The 15590-nt window shown below is 49.6% G+C and overlaps 1 protein-coding gene across 1 annotated transcript in view; it reads right to left on the bottom strand.

Annotated features, from left to right (window-relative positions):
- Positions 1-15590, bottom strand: part of LOC138165309 (ubiquitin carboxyl-terminal hydrolase 24) — a 151574-nt gene that overhangs the window by 53158 nt on the left and 82826 nt on the right. The window contains exons 25-34 of the mRNA XM_069093492.1: positions 14954-15020; positions 14732-14842; positions 12627-12725; positions 12370-12540; positions 10663-10748; positions 7656-7749; positions 6500-6655; positions 3040-3137; positions 1231-1326; positions 830-1058 (exon numbers count right to left, since the gene is read on the bottom strand). Coding sequence (XP_068949593.1) covers positions 830-1058; positions 1231-1326; positions 3040-3137; positions 6500-6655; positions 7656-7749; positions 10663-10748; positions 12370-12540; positions 12627-12725; positions 14732-14842; positions 14954-15020 — 1207 coding nt within the window. The remainder of the gene's footprint in view (positions 1-829; positions 1059-1230; positions 1327-3039; positions 3138-6499; positions 6656-7655; positions 7750-10662; positions 10749-12369; positions 12541-12626; positions 12726-14731; positions 14843-14953; positions 15021-15590) is intronic.

Here is a 15590-nt window from a genome sequence, read left to right as displayed (position 1 = left end):
TAGCTAAGTCAGGTTGCTGCTAGTAAGTTTCTATTTTCAAATATGTTGTCTTTTGGGTGGCAAGATTGGTAGAAATGATTTACTTTTGGGGAACCTACTTGTAATATACCCCATTAGTTGCGTTTACAATTAAAGTACTTAAAAATAAAAATGTAGATTCAATAAGAATATGTGGTTGTTTATTACCTTGTAAATTAGGAGGCACCTTAACCACTTTTCTGTCTAAGGGGGCATTTTCTGACAATTGGGCCATAACTAGTGGACAAGAAAGGCAGCAGCATGGCTCGATGGGAAGGGCTGCAGCCTGCATATCTCAGCTCTGGCCAGGACCTATCCATTAACATGCTGTATGACTGAGCAGAGCGTAGCCTCTGCAGATGAAAAGGGTAACTAGGGTCCCTCGTGATTTGACACCACCTGATACAAGACTGATCTAAGGCTGCACACATCATTCCTAAACCAAGTCCGGAGAAGCTTTTGGTGAGAACGGCAGACTGGCACTAGAGGGAAATCGTGGAGCTTAGTTAAGTCAGCAGGCCTGGCCTTGAAGTGCCCTGGACGCAGAAACCCGAGGAAAGAGGCTTGTCCCCAGGAGCTCAGGTGGCGTGGTGTGAAACGGGCAGGGAGATGAATGGCCACTCATGGGCAAAGCAGATGGAAGTCATGTCACGCATTCTCAAACACGTGTCCCTGGCCTCGGCCACGTCACTTTAAAGTGGGAATGAAGGCCAGCTGCACCTACCTCCCAGCGCTCTGCTGCCTCAGCTGAGAGCCTGCCAGCCTCAAAGGGCTGCAAAAATGTCTTGGGGATAATGCCTGACATGCTTACTTGGATTGCGACCCTGGCAGCAGGGATGATCTCCTCCACACGGATGGAGGACCTGTCGGAGACTGAGAGCTGTCTGTAGGAGGCCTTCTCTGGTGTGCCGCACAGGGACATCTGGCGGCTGGACTGACGACTGATGTTGCGGAAGGGACGGGAGGCAAGTGCTTCAATGCCATCTCTGGCGAGCTCTTCGTCCAGGAACGTGGGCATGGTTTGGCCAACAAGCAAGAATCTTCAAAGAAAGACAGGAAAAAGTCAGCAAGCATTACCAAGAAACCATGAATGTTTACAGTGAGTCTTCAACGCTGAAGGTGGGTGGGGTGTGAGCATTGGGAGCAAGGGAGTGTGGGTCTGGGGGGGGGGGGCCACCCTCAGTGAATGGACCAACATGTTAGGTGACATACCTTGCAAGCTGCAGACAGATGGAATAAACGCCCTGCCTGGTTTCGTAGTCTACTTCTGAAGGTATAGAGTCTCTCTGCATGACATTGACCACCAAGCTTTTTTTTGAAAAAGAAATAAAGTTATGAGATTCCCATCTACTCTTCAGGAGAATTCTCCTAAGTAACCTGGTAGTTTCTGAATGACAGATAACAAAGAGAAATTCTCAAGAAATCCCTATCTATCACCATCATCGTGGTTCCCACAATCATGCTTTGGTATTAGGCTCTTCCCTAAAAACCTGAGTTTTTCACTGAGTTATCACCTCACTGATCCCCTGGGACAAGGGGGAGAGGAGTAACAGAATGTAAAGTATCTTAGCACAGTGAATACCTACTTGATACACTTAATGATCTATATAACTGACATATTAATAACAATAGCACAAGTAACCCACTTTTCTAATAAATTTTAAAATTTACAGGGTTTACAACTATGTGAGACATATTCAAAGAAGTCAAAATCAGAAATCACTTATTAGCATTTGGGAACACTCAAACTGTCAAAGACCCATGAAACAGACTGTGTTTATTAAAGGAGATGATAAAAAGAACCAGAAATAAGGTCTTTTTCATTTCTAAGTCCTAGGATCTGGTCATTGTGAAAGTGCCATAAAGCCACCAAAGGAAAAAAGGAGGCAGCCTGCCCCCAAAACCAGCTGGGTGCCCACAGGCAAGGCCATTAAGTAGCCCAGTGCTGGCTACAGGCCCTGAGTCCAGATCCGGCCTCAGACACCATGTGATCCACAGAACAAGAAGAACCAGGGCCCTCCCCTGCCAAGGTGCTGGTGAAGATGAAAGGTGGCAATGCCTGGAAACTACTCTGCACACCTCCAGAGTGCCCAGTGACCACAACCTCTCTAAGCCTCTGAGAATGGCTGCTCTAGAGGTCAAACCACCCAGTGTATACAGAACAACCTAAAAGCTTTAAATCCACTAGAAGGCATTCTGACTGCGACTACAGCAGCTGCTGTTCTCCATCTGGTATTCAGACACAAGAGGCTCTGGGACAAAGGACCACACTGGTGCTTCTATCAGAACTCAGACAACCAGCCATCACGGTCTGCTATTTAATGGTCGATAGATGGCTACTCCAAAGCTGTGGCTACAAGTCCATCCTGCCAGGTTGCCTGGAACCCGCCTCCGGGATGCCAGTGACAGGCACCTCCTCCTGGGCCAACACGGCTCCCCGTGCCAAGGGCCTCAGGACCACCCCCACTCCGTTACCCCATGGAGCTCGGGACAAGTTACTTCCCCACGGCTGGCCCCAGTTCACTCTTATGTACCATGCAATGCCCCCCTGTAATGCCAATGTCCCAGGAAGGTGCTTCCTAAACAGTGTCAGGCTACTTCCCCATGGGTCACACCGCCTGCTTGAGCCCGCACCTGCTACCCCACCAAGCACAAGAAAAGCAGCTGCTCTGTTGATTCAGCTTACAATTTCCATTCACAGTAGATTGGCTGCTTCTGCCTCTGTGGCTGGAGGGAGACCTGGCCTTCGGGTACGGACCTGGCAATGGGCTGGGTATGTGTCTAGCACCAGCCTGGCTAGGTTCTGCAGGCTCACTCCCAGCTTGTCAGCCACGAGGTGATGTGACCCATCAACTTTGAAATGTTCCCTTCTTTGCCTGCAGGGTGACGGAGATGGGGGCAGTGGCCGTCACAAAGCACACAGCTTCATAACATCTGGGGACCTTACTCGGCTGTGGGCATGACTCCAGAAGTCCCTTTTCCCAAGGCTGAAGGAAGCCTGCAAGCCGGGCCAACACTCACCTCAAGCCGCCGGCTCTGAGGAAGTTCTCACAGAAGGATTTCGCACAATTCCGGGCCATTTCATCATCAGCTGTTGGCATGAGTTTGGAGCTCAGGACCTAGGACAGGCACAGGGGTGATTAATCTTTCCAGCAATCTGACAGAAATGATGGTATTCCTAAACAAAGGCTGATGAGACCTACTGATTTAAGGGGTGTGAGTCAACACTTAGGAGAGAGTGGGGCCACCACCTGCTCCTTCCAATGACTCCTGTGGCCCAAAATGATGCCCTGAATCAATAACACGGCCACTCAACAAGCACTGACCAAGCCCTACTATGTTCCAGGCCCAGCATGAAGGGCTGGGGAAACAAAAGGCAGCAAAAGACAGACCCTGCTCTGAAGGAGCAAAGAGCCCAGGAGCTGCTGCTGTTGCAAACCGGCCTCACACCACAGCAGGCCAGCAGCATCTGCCCCTGCAGGAGAGGGGAAGGGTCAGCAGGGGCTGGGGCAACCCTGGAATTTTGGAGGCCCAATTAGAGCTAAAACTGTGATTGAATTTAATTTTGTTCTTTACGTCATTTCTGAGTTGCCTTGTTTGGTGAAAAATCAATTGAGAGGTATTTCTGAAGTACCTGCTTGGATTGCCTGGCTGGTGCCAGTCTCTGGGGAATTAGCCCTGCATGCCAGAGGCACTGGTACCGACCTCGGGGAGACCACTCTGGGGGAGGCGGATCACACTGTGTGAGGCACGGACAGGGAAGTCCGGGAGGGATGGAGGGCCTCATAAGGCAAAGAGAAGGGGAGAGGAGGAGACCACTCTGGGGGAGGCAGATCAAACCACATGAGGCATGGACAGAGAAGTCCGGGAGGGATGGAGAGCCTCATGAGGCAGAGAGAAGGGGAGAGGAGGAGACCACACTGGGGGAGGCAGATCAAACCGCATGAGGCACGGACAGAGAAGTCCGGGAGGGATGGAGGGCCTCATGAGGCAGAGAGAAGGGGAGAGGAGGCTCATCTCTCACCTGGTTGCCAGACGTCCCTGACCCTCCCAAAGTGCCTCTCCCAAGTCTCCCCCAACTTTGCAGCTTCCTTGTGTGTTATCCTACCCATCTGACTGTGAGCTCTTTGAGGACAGGCACTGTCTGCCTCGGTCTCTTCTGTGTCTACATCTCCAGGCCCAGGCACACAGCAGGCACTGGGCAAAGGTTTATCGACTGACTGACTGGTGCAAAGGCAGAGACATGGAATGTCACAGACAAAGAGCAGGGAGAGGGTCAGGTGGTTTGGATTGCAAAATGCAGACGGGGAAGTATGTCTAACAAGGCTCTAAATGGCTGGGAGGAACACAGAACAGGACTCTGCCTGTTCTGTTGAGAAAGATCACCTTGCCAGGCACTGGAGGATCCGCTCTGGGCAGAAGCTTCACCAGTGCTGCTGACCAAGGCAAAGGCCTCATGCCAAAGCAGCCGTGTGAGTGGCAGGTGTGACATCAACACCAGAGAGCCTGAAAGGCTTTGAAGGCCGAGCCATAAACGTATTAGCTCCTAGAAGCAATGGGAGCCACTGGAGCAGACTGAGTTAGGGAGGCTCGTGGTCAGACCTGCAGATGGTCACTCTGGCCGCTGGGCACAGCACTGGAGGGCCTGCGAGCGCACAAGAGGAACCAGACAGGAGCGACGGTGAAACAGCCAGACTGGGGAAAGCAGGGGGCCATCTGGGTGGAGTCCAGGATGACCCCCAGCTTAGGAGCCTCAGACACTGGGAGGATGGTGGTTTCTTCAATAGGAACAAAGAAGTTTGGAAAAGGGCCAGGACAGGGATAAAGACAGTGAGACATGATGAGTTTAAGAGGTCTCTGAAATACCCAGTTGGGAATGTCCAACAGGCAGTGGTCATGCGAGGCGTGAGCTCAAGGAAGAGCCACAGACTGGTATCAGACCAAGTTACCAAGAGGGTCTGGGGGCAGAAGAGGACCCTCGGCCTGCCAACATCTCAGCTGAAGACTGTCACCAACAGCTCCCCTTCTCCACTCCTCCAATGTTTTCCTGCACACTCTTTCCCTCATCTCTGTCTCAAAAGAAGAGATGCCCCCAAACAGAGCTCTCTGGCAGACCCCATTTCCCCTCACTCTCACTTAACCTTCTAATGGCTGCTGACCTATTACCTGAACGCTAGTCTGAAGCTGAAACTCACTCCATCAACCCACGCCAGTGGGCTGGGGGGCCGCAGCTTGCCCCCCCATTCTCTGCTTCTGACCTCATCATTCCAGCAGAACTGCTCTGCCCCAAGTCACCAAGGACCACTCAGTTGCCAGGTCCAGCGGCCTTTTCTCCATCCTCATCTCCTTGACCTCCCCCCAGCCCTGTTCTCCTGGAGCTTCCTCTGGCTCACCCCACTGTGGGTGCCCCCAGGGCTCTGGCCTGCATGCTCTTCTCCTCAGCCCTGTTCTCTGCTACTACAATCTCCTCAGCTGCCATGGATTCAGTTACTGTCCATATGCTGAAATGAGTCTCAGCTCTACATATCCAGCCCTAACCCCTCTGATGACCTACAGGCTCACAATCCTAACTGATGGGAGGATGTCAGCTCACACAGCTTTCACTGGACTTCTTGTAGACTCCATCCCCAGCACATCGTTCTCTTTCCCCTAAATCATAACCCCCATGCCCCGTCCCTGCCCCCCACTGTAGAGGCTGGTTCCCAGGCCCGAGTTACCCTGAACTTCTCCCTCCCAAAACCCAATCTGGGGCCAAGGCCCTCCATTTCATACCGCTCATGCCCATTTTCATAAGGACACCCAGAGTAAGAATGAAACAACTAAGATAATTAAATACTTGAATTAACCAGCTTCTAAAGTGAGAGTGGGGCAGCTAGGTGGTGCAGTGGAGAAAGCACCGGCCCTGGAGTCAGGAGGACCTGAGTTCAAATCCAACCTCAGACACTTAACACAAAAAACTAGCTATGTGACCTTGGGCAAGGCACTTAACCCCAACTGCCTGGCCTTCCCCTTCCAAAAAGAAAAAAAAAAGGAGAGAGCACATACACTAATACCTGTAGGAGAATTCCCAAGCTGAGAAGCTATGTTATAAAAGCAAGAATGTTCACAGACATGTGGGGTTGGAGTCACCCAGTATTCCCTTAGGAACAATAGTGTTACATGGCAGGGGTGGTGCCGAGGACTGGAAGCTGAACCTCCTGCTCCAGAGCCATGCCGCCGAGTCCTGCCATAAGCTGGCTTCCTGCCCGCTCCCCAAGCTATCAGGCCAGTATGGCCAGCACAAGGAGAGGTGTGGGGCGGCTAGGTGGCACAGTGAATAGAGCACCGGCCCTGGAGTCATGAGGACCCGAGTTCAAATCTGGCCTCAGACACTCGACACACTTACTAGCCTTGTGACCTTGAGCAAGTCACTTAACCCCAACTGCCCTCCAAAAAGCAAAAAAAAAATAAAAAGAAAATTAAGAAAGAAGAGGTCTCCTACCTCTAAGTTGTAGAGTACTCTGAAGGTGGACATTCCAGGGGCAAAAGAGCGAAAAAGACTTTCCAAAATAGAACTGGCACTGGGTTGATGCTGCTGCTTTGAAGACAAAGACGGAGATTTTGAAGACTGAGAACCCGTTTCAGACAGCAACGTTTTCTGAGGGAAAATTATAGAAATAATTACAAGTAGAAAAGTCAAGAGTTTTATTTTACAAGTTCTTTATGTCTTTTTAAACGTAAGTAACACAAATCAAACAGTTTTAACACCAATAAGATCCTGAATGGCCACAAGCCGATGGAAGAAAACGTCGGCTGCATGGCCACCTGCTGCTGAAAACTGTGGCTGCTCGACGTGTCCAAACACTCCCGTCGCGGCTGGCGAGGCCCAGGCGCTTTTTCTTCATCCTAACGTGACCTCATGAGGGGAACTCATTGTAATGCTGCAAACTTACAGCTCGGTCCTCCTTGCCTTCTGTGTTAAGGCTAGACAGTGGCAACAACAGGTTTAAGACTTAGCATAAACCATCCTCAATGAAATCTGAGTTGAATAAAATAATTTCATGTTTCAACAAATTAGAGGAGAGAGAAAGGGAAGTGATGGCTAGAGATGCTCCATGGGCAAACACCAGCAAATTTCCACATCCTGCAAGTTACCTGGGACAGAGAGTTCACACACTGAATAAGGTGAGAGCTCTAAGACAGAACTTAAAAAGAAATTTAGGGTCCGATACAAACAAGTACAAGTGACTTTCTAACAGTATAAATTATGCTGTAATAGAATGGGTAAAAACCAAGATTATATAGAATTTTGATGACACAAAGAACGTTTAATATATTAAACTATGAGTACTAAAGTTTAAATGGGGAAAAAATTGGGTTGAAAATCCCATTGTAGTCACAAAAGATACTCATGTTAAAGTTGAGATTTTTTTCTCAAAAATGCCACAGGAAAACTGTTAACTCTTTAAGGTACTAAAAATTTATAAAAAGGAAAAAACCATAAAACGACTGTTACATGACTTAAGTATGATGCCCCCCCATAATAATTTTATTATCAGTAGTTTGAAGTTCTCCTGACAATTATAAAATATCCTAGAACAGTTCAATGAGAAATCTCCTGCTATATGGGAATACCATGCCAACTTCATAAAATATACCTTTCGTCCCAAAGAATCAAGTTGATCGAGGGCTTCCTGAATGGCCGGGTCAGTAGGGATCAACAATAACAGCTTTCGGACACGTAACGTTATCCTGCAAAGTCACAAAGGTCAGTCTGTTGTGTGTCAGCTATGGCTTAAGTTAGGAATGTTATATAAATTGTGCTTATGTAAGTGAAAAATACAGAAATGTCCCTCAGCCCTCTTTTTCCTCCTGCTGTGATGGTGGCAGAAGATGCTCAGAATCACTTTCTTATGGCAGGCATAAATATTAATTTAGCTATGAGAGCTCTCTCTAAACATGGCCAGCTGCCCACTGATGGGTACATGGACAGACAAGAGGTGCTGAATCACGACATCTGCTGGTCTGGTTCCAAGATTCTCCTGGGAGAAATAAGCAAAGGGGTCAGCAGGATGCCTTCGTGCATGCCCCCCATGCTCTATCACTCTTAGGTAGCATTTGTGAGAAATCCAGCGTCCAGGGAACTGCAGCAAATGCGCTGGTGTCTGTGGCAGGAGATGACACTACGTAGACCACACTGCTTGACAGCCACAAAAGGAGCCTGGGGACAGGAGGCCAGCAGGCAGTCAGCCAGAAAACACAATTCAGGAGAAAGTCAGGTTTGGGATAGGAGATAGTAGAGATCATGAAGATGGTCTTCAAAAAGAGCTGGGCAGTGGCAGGCACAGTCTGGGGCAAATAATGTCGCCAGAAATGGAAGGGCTATTTCATCAGGAAGGAAAGGAGTGATGACTTATGAAGGGTCATCCTCAACCTCGCTGCCTGACTGCCAAGATTTAGAACAAAGATCTAAGTCATTATCAAAGCAGAAGACTAGAAATGAGATGATGCAGCACCCAACTGAGAAAATCCCAACCTGCTCTACTGAAATAAACCAGTACAATTAAAAACAGGAAACAGATTTTAAAAAGACACTGACAGACGATGCCATTTCCTAAAGAAGTTTATCTGTTGTAGTGAATCAATCACCACAACAACTGATCAAAAAGCACCTTGAAAAACCTTCAGCCAGATAGCACATGATGTGTCTGAGAAGCGGAGAACCAGGGCCGCCGAGGGCAATGACAGCTCAGCACACCAATTCATTTGTGCAGGTTTAAGGGGCAGGGTGACAGGAGACTGGGAGCAGTATTACCTCATAAAAAAAGGAAAGCTGTAGTGGGAAAACAAGGTGAGAAGAAGTCTTTTATGGAAATCCCAGTAAGCCAAGTCATCTTAGGGCACTTAAGAGTGAAGCTGAAAAGGGCAAGGAACATGAAGAGGAAAAAAAAAAACATCAGGACTCTACTCTCTGACTCCTTAGGGGCCAAAATAGAAGTGGCACTGAGAAGGGAGACAGGAAGAGCCCATGTACCATCTCCACTGAACTCTCTCTTGGTATTCCCAGGCTATCAAACGGGAGCGGCAGGGAAGCTTCTGAGGGGGTCAGTAAACAGACTCTCAAGATAAAGGAAAGGGAAAATAAGACACATTTGGAAGAACAGACCTCATTACTGGAAAAAGGTGACCAGCAAAATGTCTAACTGCCAAACCAAAGCCTAAGTTCCCTCTTCTGTAAGACTTGTAATAAGAACAACGTGTGCACATGGCCAGTACAAAGTCCCAAGGAAGCTCTCCACAGGGCACCAGCAGGCTTTCATGAGCTGGACTCCCCAGCAGACAGACCACATCCTGACTGTCACGCCCATGACGGAAAGAAAGGCGCTGAGGCTACAAATCCTGCTGCCCTTCTTGTCTGTTGATCCTGACAAAGAATCTGATCTACTAGAACCCAAGTCTGCTTTACGAGGCTCCTTAAAAAGGCATCTTCCGTCAGTGATACACAGCTGTCTTGGATGAACTGGATTACTGCCATGAAGTGAAGCACAGAGCAGGCCAGCAGTCTGCCCTGGGATTCCCTACAGAACACAAAGTGCCCAGGATGTCCCTGTCCCTACATGGTCTTCTGCACCAAGCTGTGGAGTACTGTACAACCTTAGAACGAGACCCAGTATCACTTGAAACGCTGAGTTTAACCATTAACACAGAAAAAAAGCAAGTGAAAAGCCCCTACTGTCTTCAGATGGGATGTCTGCCAGCACACCTGTGTTCGGGACAGACACTGCATGACAACAGGATGTGCCCAGCAGCGATGGAGAGGGGGCCTGCCAGCCTTGGGGAAGCTACCCAGCACTGCCACCGAGCTCAGGTGTCTTCTCAAAAATTCCCCTTGACCATCAATATTCTCCTAGTGATGGTGTAGGGCCGAGCCATGGAAAACCATCGTCTCATAGGATCGTGGCTTTTACAACTAGAAGGAAACCTAAGAGGCCACTGATTTTCTGCAGCTTATTTGACAGAGGAGGAACCATATGTTGAGGTCAAGAGACTTGCCCAGAATCACAGCTACCAGTAAGTGTGTGAGGCCGGTCCTCAGTCATGGCCAAGCTCCAAATCAGAGCTCTAAAGAGTGAACACTGACCGCTGGGTCAGTGGAGAGGGAGGCATCAAACTCTCTGGCAACAGATTAAAATGTGAATGGGAAATGTCTAACAAAATAAATAAAAATGAAAAGGGAAACCACAAATGAATGTTTCCTAAGTCAATTCGCAGTCTGTAGGGATGCATTTCTATTTGAGTTTGATGTACCACCAAGGGTAAACATCCTATTACTATGAAAAAACACAGGGAGAAGCTGTATCCATGAGCTTTTAGGGAGGGTTATGATCAGCAAATAAAGTAGGCATGACACGTAGTGAAGGTGAGGGCTAAAAGATGTGCCTGCGGCTGACTGTGATGTCGAGAGATCTGAGGCCTCTCTAAGCCCTAGCTGGCTGGAAGGGCCCAGCAGACGTTTTTAAAAAGATGCAGACAAAAGCAGCTAAGGATAAAAAGGGACACAGGCACTGGAGGGGTGCCTGCCCCCAACCCCCCTGAGACTGAGGAGCCATCAAAGTCCCTCATGTGAAGGACAGTTCCTGGTGTCATGGACACGTGTTTGTTTACCTGGGCTCCTCGAGGTTGGCAAGCTGGTAGAGCATGTCAAACACGTTGCACACAAGTGCCATCACAACGCCTGGAAGGGACTTCTCCTGAAGACAAAGCACAATACAGAACTCTACTTCACCAGGGATTTCTTTTCTCCTCCAAACAAAAACACTAACTCTGACAAACAAGATGCCTGAAGAGGGCTGCCCCCAAGGCCATTCAAGCCGCCACCTCCTCCATGGAGCAGGACGGCCCTGAGCACACCCAAGGGTGTGAGGCATCTGCTCCACTGAGACTCCGGGAGCTGCCCAGGCCCTTGGGAGAGCCCCCCTATCATGGCCCTGGGGGGGAAAGCACCCCTATCACAGCCCTGGTCGGGGGGGGGGGGGGGAGAGAGAAGAGTGTCTGTACTGCAGCCCCAGGCCCTCAGGAAAGCACCTCTATCATGGCGCCGGGTCCTTGGGAAAGCGCCCCTATCACAGCCCTGGGGGGAGAGCGCCCCTATTGCTGCCCGGGTCCTAGGGAGAGCGCCTCTATCATGGCCCTGGAGGGGAGAGCGCCTCTATCACGGCCCTGGGACCACAGATGCAGAGTTGGAAGGGATCTTGTCAGGGGTCCAGTCCAATCTCCTCATGGAGGTGACGTGACTTGCATGAACAAAAAAAGGACGAGGCTGTTTGGACTCAGGGCAAGCATCCGTCTGCAGAAGGCGCTGCTCCCTTCAAGCTGTCAGGACTGGGTGGTAGTGTATTTACTTTACAGATGGGGAGACATCTGAGGCCCTGTACTTTCATCAGAATCAAGAACCCAGTGAGCATCACCAGGTAAACAGAAGCCTGCACTCCACTCCTCAGTGTCAAGAACTGCTAGCCCTCCCTCCTGGTGCTGCAGGCTTCCACTGGTGGTGGGGAACCAAGGCTGGGACATGCTGGGGACTGAGGTGGAAACAAACAACTGACAATGTGCCCCCTTCTCCTCTCCGTGCGTCAACAAAGGGTGGAAGAACAATGAAAGTATCAAAAAGCCGGCAGCCGAAGGAGCGCCAACCACATGCCTTGGAGAGCCGACCAGGGTTGCCTGGAAATGGCCAAGGTTATGAAGGCGACTGAAGTCTAATGGCCATACAGGGTATGTCACATCCCAAATGGTGAGGAGAATTGTGCCTGCGGCAGGAAGACCCCCTGGGGGTCTCTGTGGAACTTTTCGAGGCCAAGCCTGAAAACTGTGTGCACAGATGGCAGACACAGCTACCTTCTGCTGAGGGTCACCCTGATCTTGTTGCGTAACAATGACAGCAAGTGAGAGGAGCCCTGGGCTTGGGTCTGCCTGAGATGTGACCCTGCCTGTTTCAGTGTTAGATGGAGCATATTACAAGAGACAAGCCACCACCAATTCCTTCTTGGCTGCCCCCTGGGCTCCCAGGGTGAGAGGGTGAAGTCTACCTTGGGGCAGCAGGACCGTGGATGAGTCCTCAGAAGCTGGAAGGGTCCTCCTGAGGGCCTGCAGGGCCGCCATGAGGACCAGCCTCGCTAACCTGCCTGATGGCTAAAGACCAGCAATGCCTCTCCTCCCCAGCACTTCTTTGGGCAATGTACAAAGGCCTCAGAGGCCCTGAAGGATTACGGCACAATAAAGAAAGGTGAGAGAGCAACTGAGCCTCTCTACTCCTGCGAGTGAGGATAACCACATTTGGGCAATCAGAGAGAAGGAAGGGGGGCACTTCACCTGCTCCATGACGTAGGAGGAGCTGAAAACGCCGCCGCTGCTGCTGGAGCTGGTGGAGGAGTCCGCGGAGCCCCCGGAGGGGGTGCCACTCCCAGACGTCTTCACTGTGAGGGCCTGTTCCTCAGAAAAGCCCAGCTGATGGAGCAGCTTCTGATCCTTATTCACTGTGAGCTACACAAAACATCAAGCTGTAATTATCTGGGGAAAGACAGTTCTGATGTACAAGAGAGAACCAAAAGCTGCTTTTTTCTACCTACCAGACTGTCATTTGCAAATATCTGTATGTTATCCACAGGAGAATTCAACTGCTTTGCTATCTTCCACCTGACACTGCCTATGGTTTCATTACTATGAGCCTGAAAAAACAATGAGACACACTGAGGTGAGAGCAGGTGACGGAAGTCTCTGTCCACATGAATTCGCAGCCAGCATCACAAGGCACTAAATGATCACAACAGTTTTACAATATTAAAAACACTTCACAGAACTGAACGCCTCTTTGTGTTGGTGATTATAGTCAAACAAATACTTTTTAAACATGCGCTATGTGCCAGCATCATGATAAGCGCTGGGCATCCAACGAACAGCAAAGCTCTCATCCTCAGAAAACACACAGTCTAGTGGGGGGATGCGGTTTTAGAAAAACCAGGAAAATAAAGAGCGCTATCAATGCCCTGCTGTGGACCTGAACTCTAAACAAGGAGAATAAAAACAAAGAAAACCCTAACTCAGCACCGCTGAGGAAAATTAGTTCAGAAACTCAAGTTAATTTTAGCAAGGATGAGAGAACATACACAGAGGACATGCGATCACATACAAACATGAAGTTACCACAAAGGCCCCAATCCATCAGATCTTCTCCAAATGCACTCACTGCCCTCTCCTAGGGTCCAACAACCATTTCCTTGTGCTTGTTTCCTGGTCCTTCATGCCCCCCAGAGGGCTGGTCCAGGGCCCATCTTCACTTTCCCCCACCAGCCCCCCCCATGGATTCCACAATCACCATCTCTATGCAGATGAGATCCACAACTACACAGCAAATCTTAGATTACGGGGCTGGTCAGCCATCACTAACTGCTTCCTGAATGTCCCCTAGCTACCTCAAATCTGGTGCTTTCCCCCAAACTGCCTCTGCTTGCCAGCTTCTCTATTCCTGCCCGGAGAACCGTTCTCCACCCTCCCCGTGCCCCAGGCTCACAGCCACAGCGTGACCCCTGACTCCTCCCTCACGGTAACAGCCCCGTATACAGCACCATCTCTACTCATCCATGTATAACCCTGGCTCAGGACCTCATCACTTCTCACCTGAACAACACCCTTATGTTATGTCTCTAGCTGAATGATTCAGGATCAGTCAAAAAGTATTTATTGGGGAAAAAACAAACAAATAAGCATTTACTGAATGCTTACAATGGGTCAGTCACCATGTTAAAAGATGGAGATAGAAGTACAAAGAAAGAAAGACTCCCCACCCAACGGTGTGATGAGTACATACAACAGCAGAAACGTAAAGTGAAAAAAATCAAATCTACAGAAAATACATAAAGGGTTGTTTGGAAGAGAAGGCACTAGCAGCAGAGATAAGGAAAACTTCCTACAGGAGACGATGCCTGAATTGTCCCTCTTAAAGGAAGGAGAACCATCTAAGCACATGAGATGGCCAGGGAAAAGATTCCAAGATGGGTAGATGGGCCAGTGAGGCTGCGTTTCACAGAGGCATCAGGAGCTGACTAAACAGAGCATCTGTGTGGGAAGGATTAGAAGGAGAAAGACTGAGGCAGGAGACCGTTCGGGAGTCTGCTGCGACAATGAAGGCCAAAGGTGCCAAGGGCCCCTATAAAGCATGCAGTCTGAAATGCCTAGGGAGAAGTGGTGATGTGGGAGGGAAGCTCAGGGATGCCAAGCTGGCCATCATTTGCAGATAATGTGTATAACCAATACATAAACAATACACCCAAGGGATCTGATGGGAAAAGGGGGAAAAACAAAAAAAAAAAAAAAAAACCCAGGGGGGGGGGGGGGGGGGGGGGAGGAGAAAGAGACAGAGACAGAGAATGGGGGAGAGACAGACAGAGACAGGGACAAGAGAGGAGAAAAGCATCAAGGACAGAATCCAAAGTAAAAGACCACCCTGACTTCATTAAAATGAGTAGTGCTTTGTGATCGGCACTGGCAGGGAGCTCTGAGGCCCACACCTGCCCTGCTGGGGACTTCCAATGTCCTTCCTTTTCAGGTCCAGGGCAGGGAATTCTAAACCTGAGCCTGGCTTTTCATAGAGTCATCTCCTCGACAAGCTAAAACAAAATGCTTGCACCATCATTGAGATAAAACAAAAAGGGCTTCAGAACGGAACACAACACACCTCTACAGTGAAGGTATCTTTGGTTGATTCGCACGTCACACTGAGGGTCAGAATATGTCCGTGGAATGAGGCGCCGTGAGGTAGAATTGTGCGAGGAACAGAATAAAGGTCCTGAAAAAGGGACAGGTGAGAAGACCGTTAAGGGAAGCGAGCAGTGCGGACGAAGAATGCGCATCTACACAGCAAACCATCTTTGCCTGAGAGCTGAAGGGCGTCACTGACCTCAATGGTGATGACATAGCGCTCCGCCAGCAGAAGTAACCTCTCAATGATGACAAGCTTAGTAGACCTATGGATTTTGGGGAGGAAAAAGGTTTTTGGGAACGTTAATGACTGAACATCAAGTAAATTAATGCAATTCATTCAAACCAAGCCTTTCTAGCACTTAAACTCTCAATGAACAGAATCTGTGATCTCAGTGATCTGGAGAGCTTATCTTAAGGCCAGCCCTACCAAGAGGAAAGCCTGCAGTGAGGACCCAATGACCGGCCCGCCCAAGTTCGCTGGGCAGTCACACTTCCAAAGCTGGAGTTTCAAGCCTGCTTTTGCCCAACTTCTATGAGAACGCAAGAACACCATCAGTCTCGCAGCCTGACCGTGACTCCCCAGTCGCAGGCCTGATGCCCGTGTTCCCAGCTCTGTGTCCTCGTCTATCTCCCGGGGCAGCAGGAGCTGTGAGCGGAGGAGGGCTGGGCAAGAGGGCAGCACGCTGGGCATTCTCCCCATCCAGGCGCTATCACCAATGCCTAGCACAGTGCCTGGGGTGCAGCAGGCACTGAAAATGAATGCTTACTGATCAGTTCATGTTTCAGGTACAAGGGCTCTATGTCACCAGAACCTTAAATCTCCCCAAAAGACA

The sequence above is a fragment of the Petaurus breviceps genome, unplaced genomic scaffold, assembly GCF_028583685.1.
Source record: "Petaurus breviceps papuanus isolate PSGF00001 unplaced genomic scaffold, PetGlider_PUasm1.0 208, whole genome shotgun sequence".
NCBI lineage: Eukaryota > Metazoa > Chordata > Mammalia > Diprotodontia > Petauridae > Petaurus > Petaurus breviceps.
The sequence above is the reverse complement of the archived record's forward strand: the minus strand, read 5'-3'. Positions and strand labels throughout refer to the sequence as shown.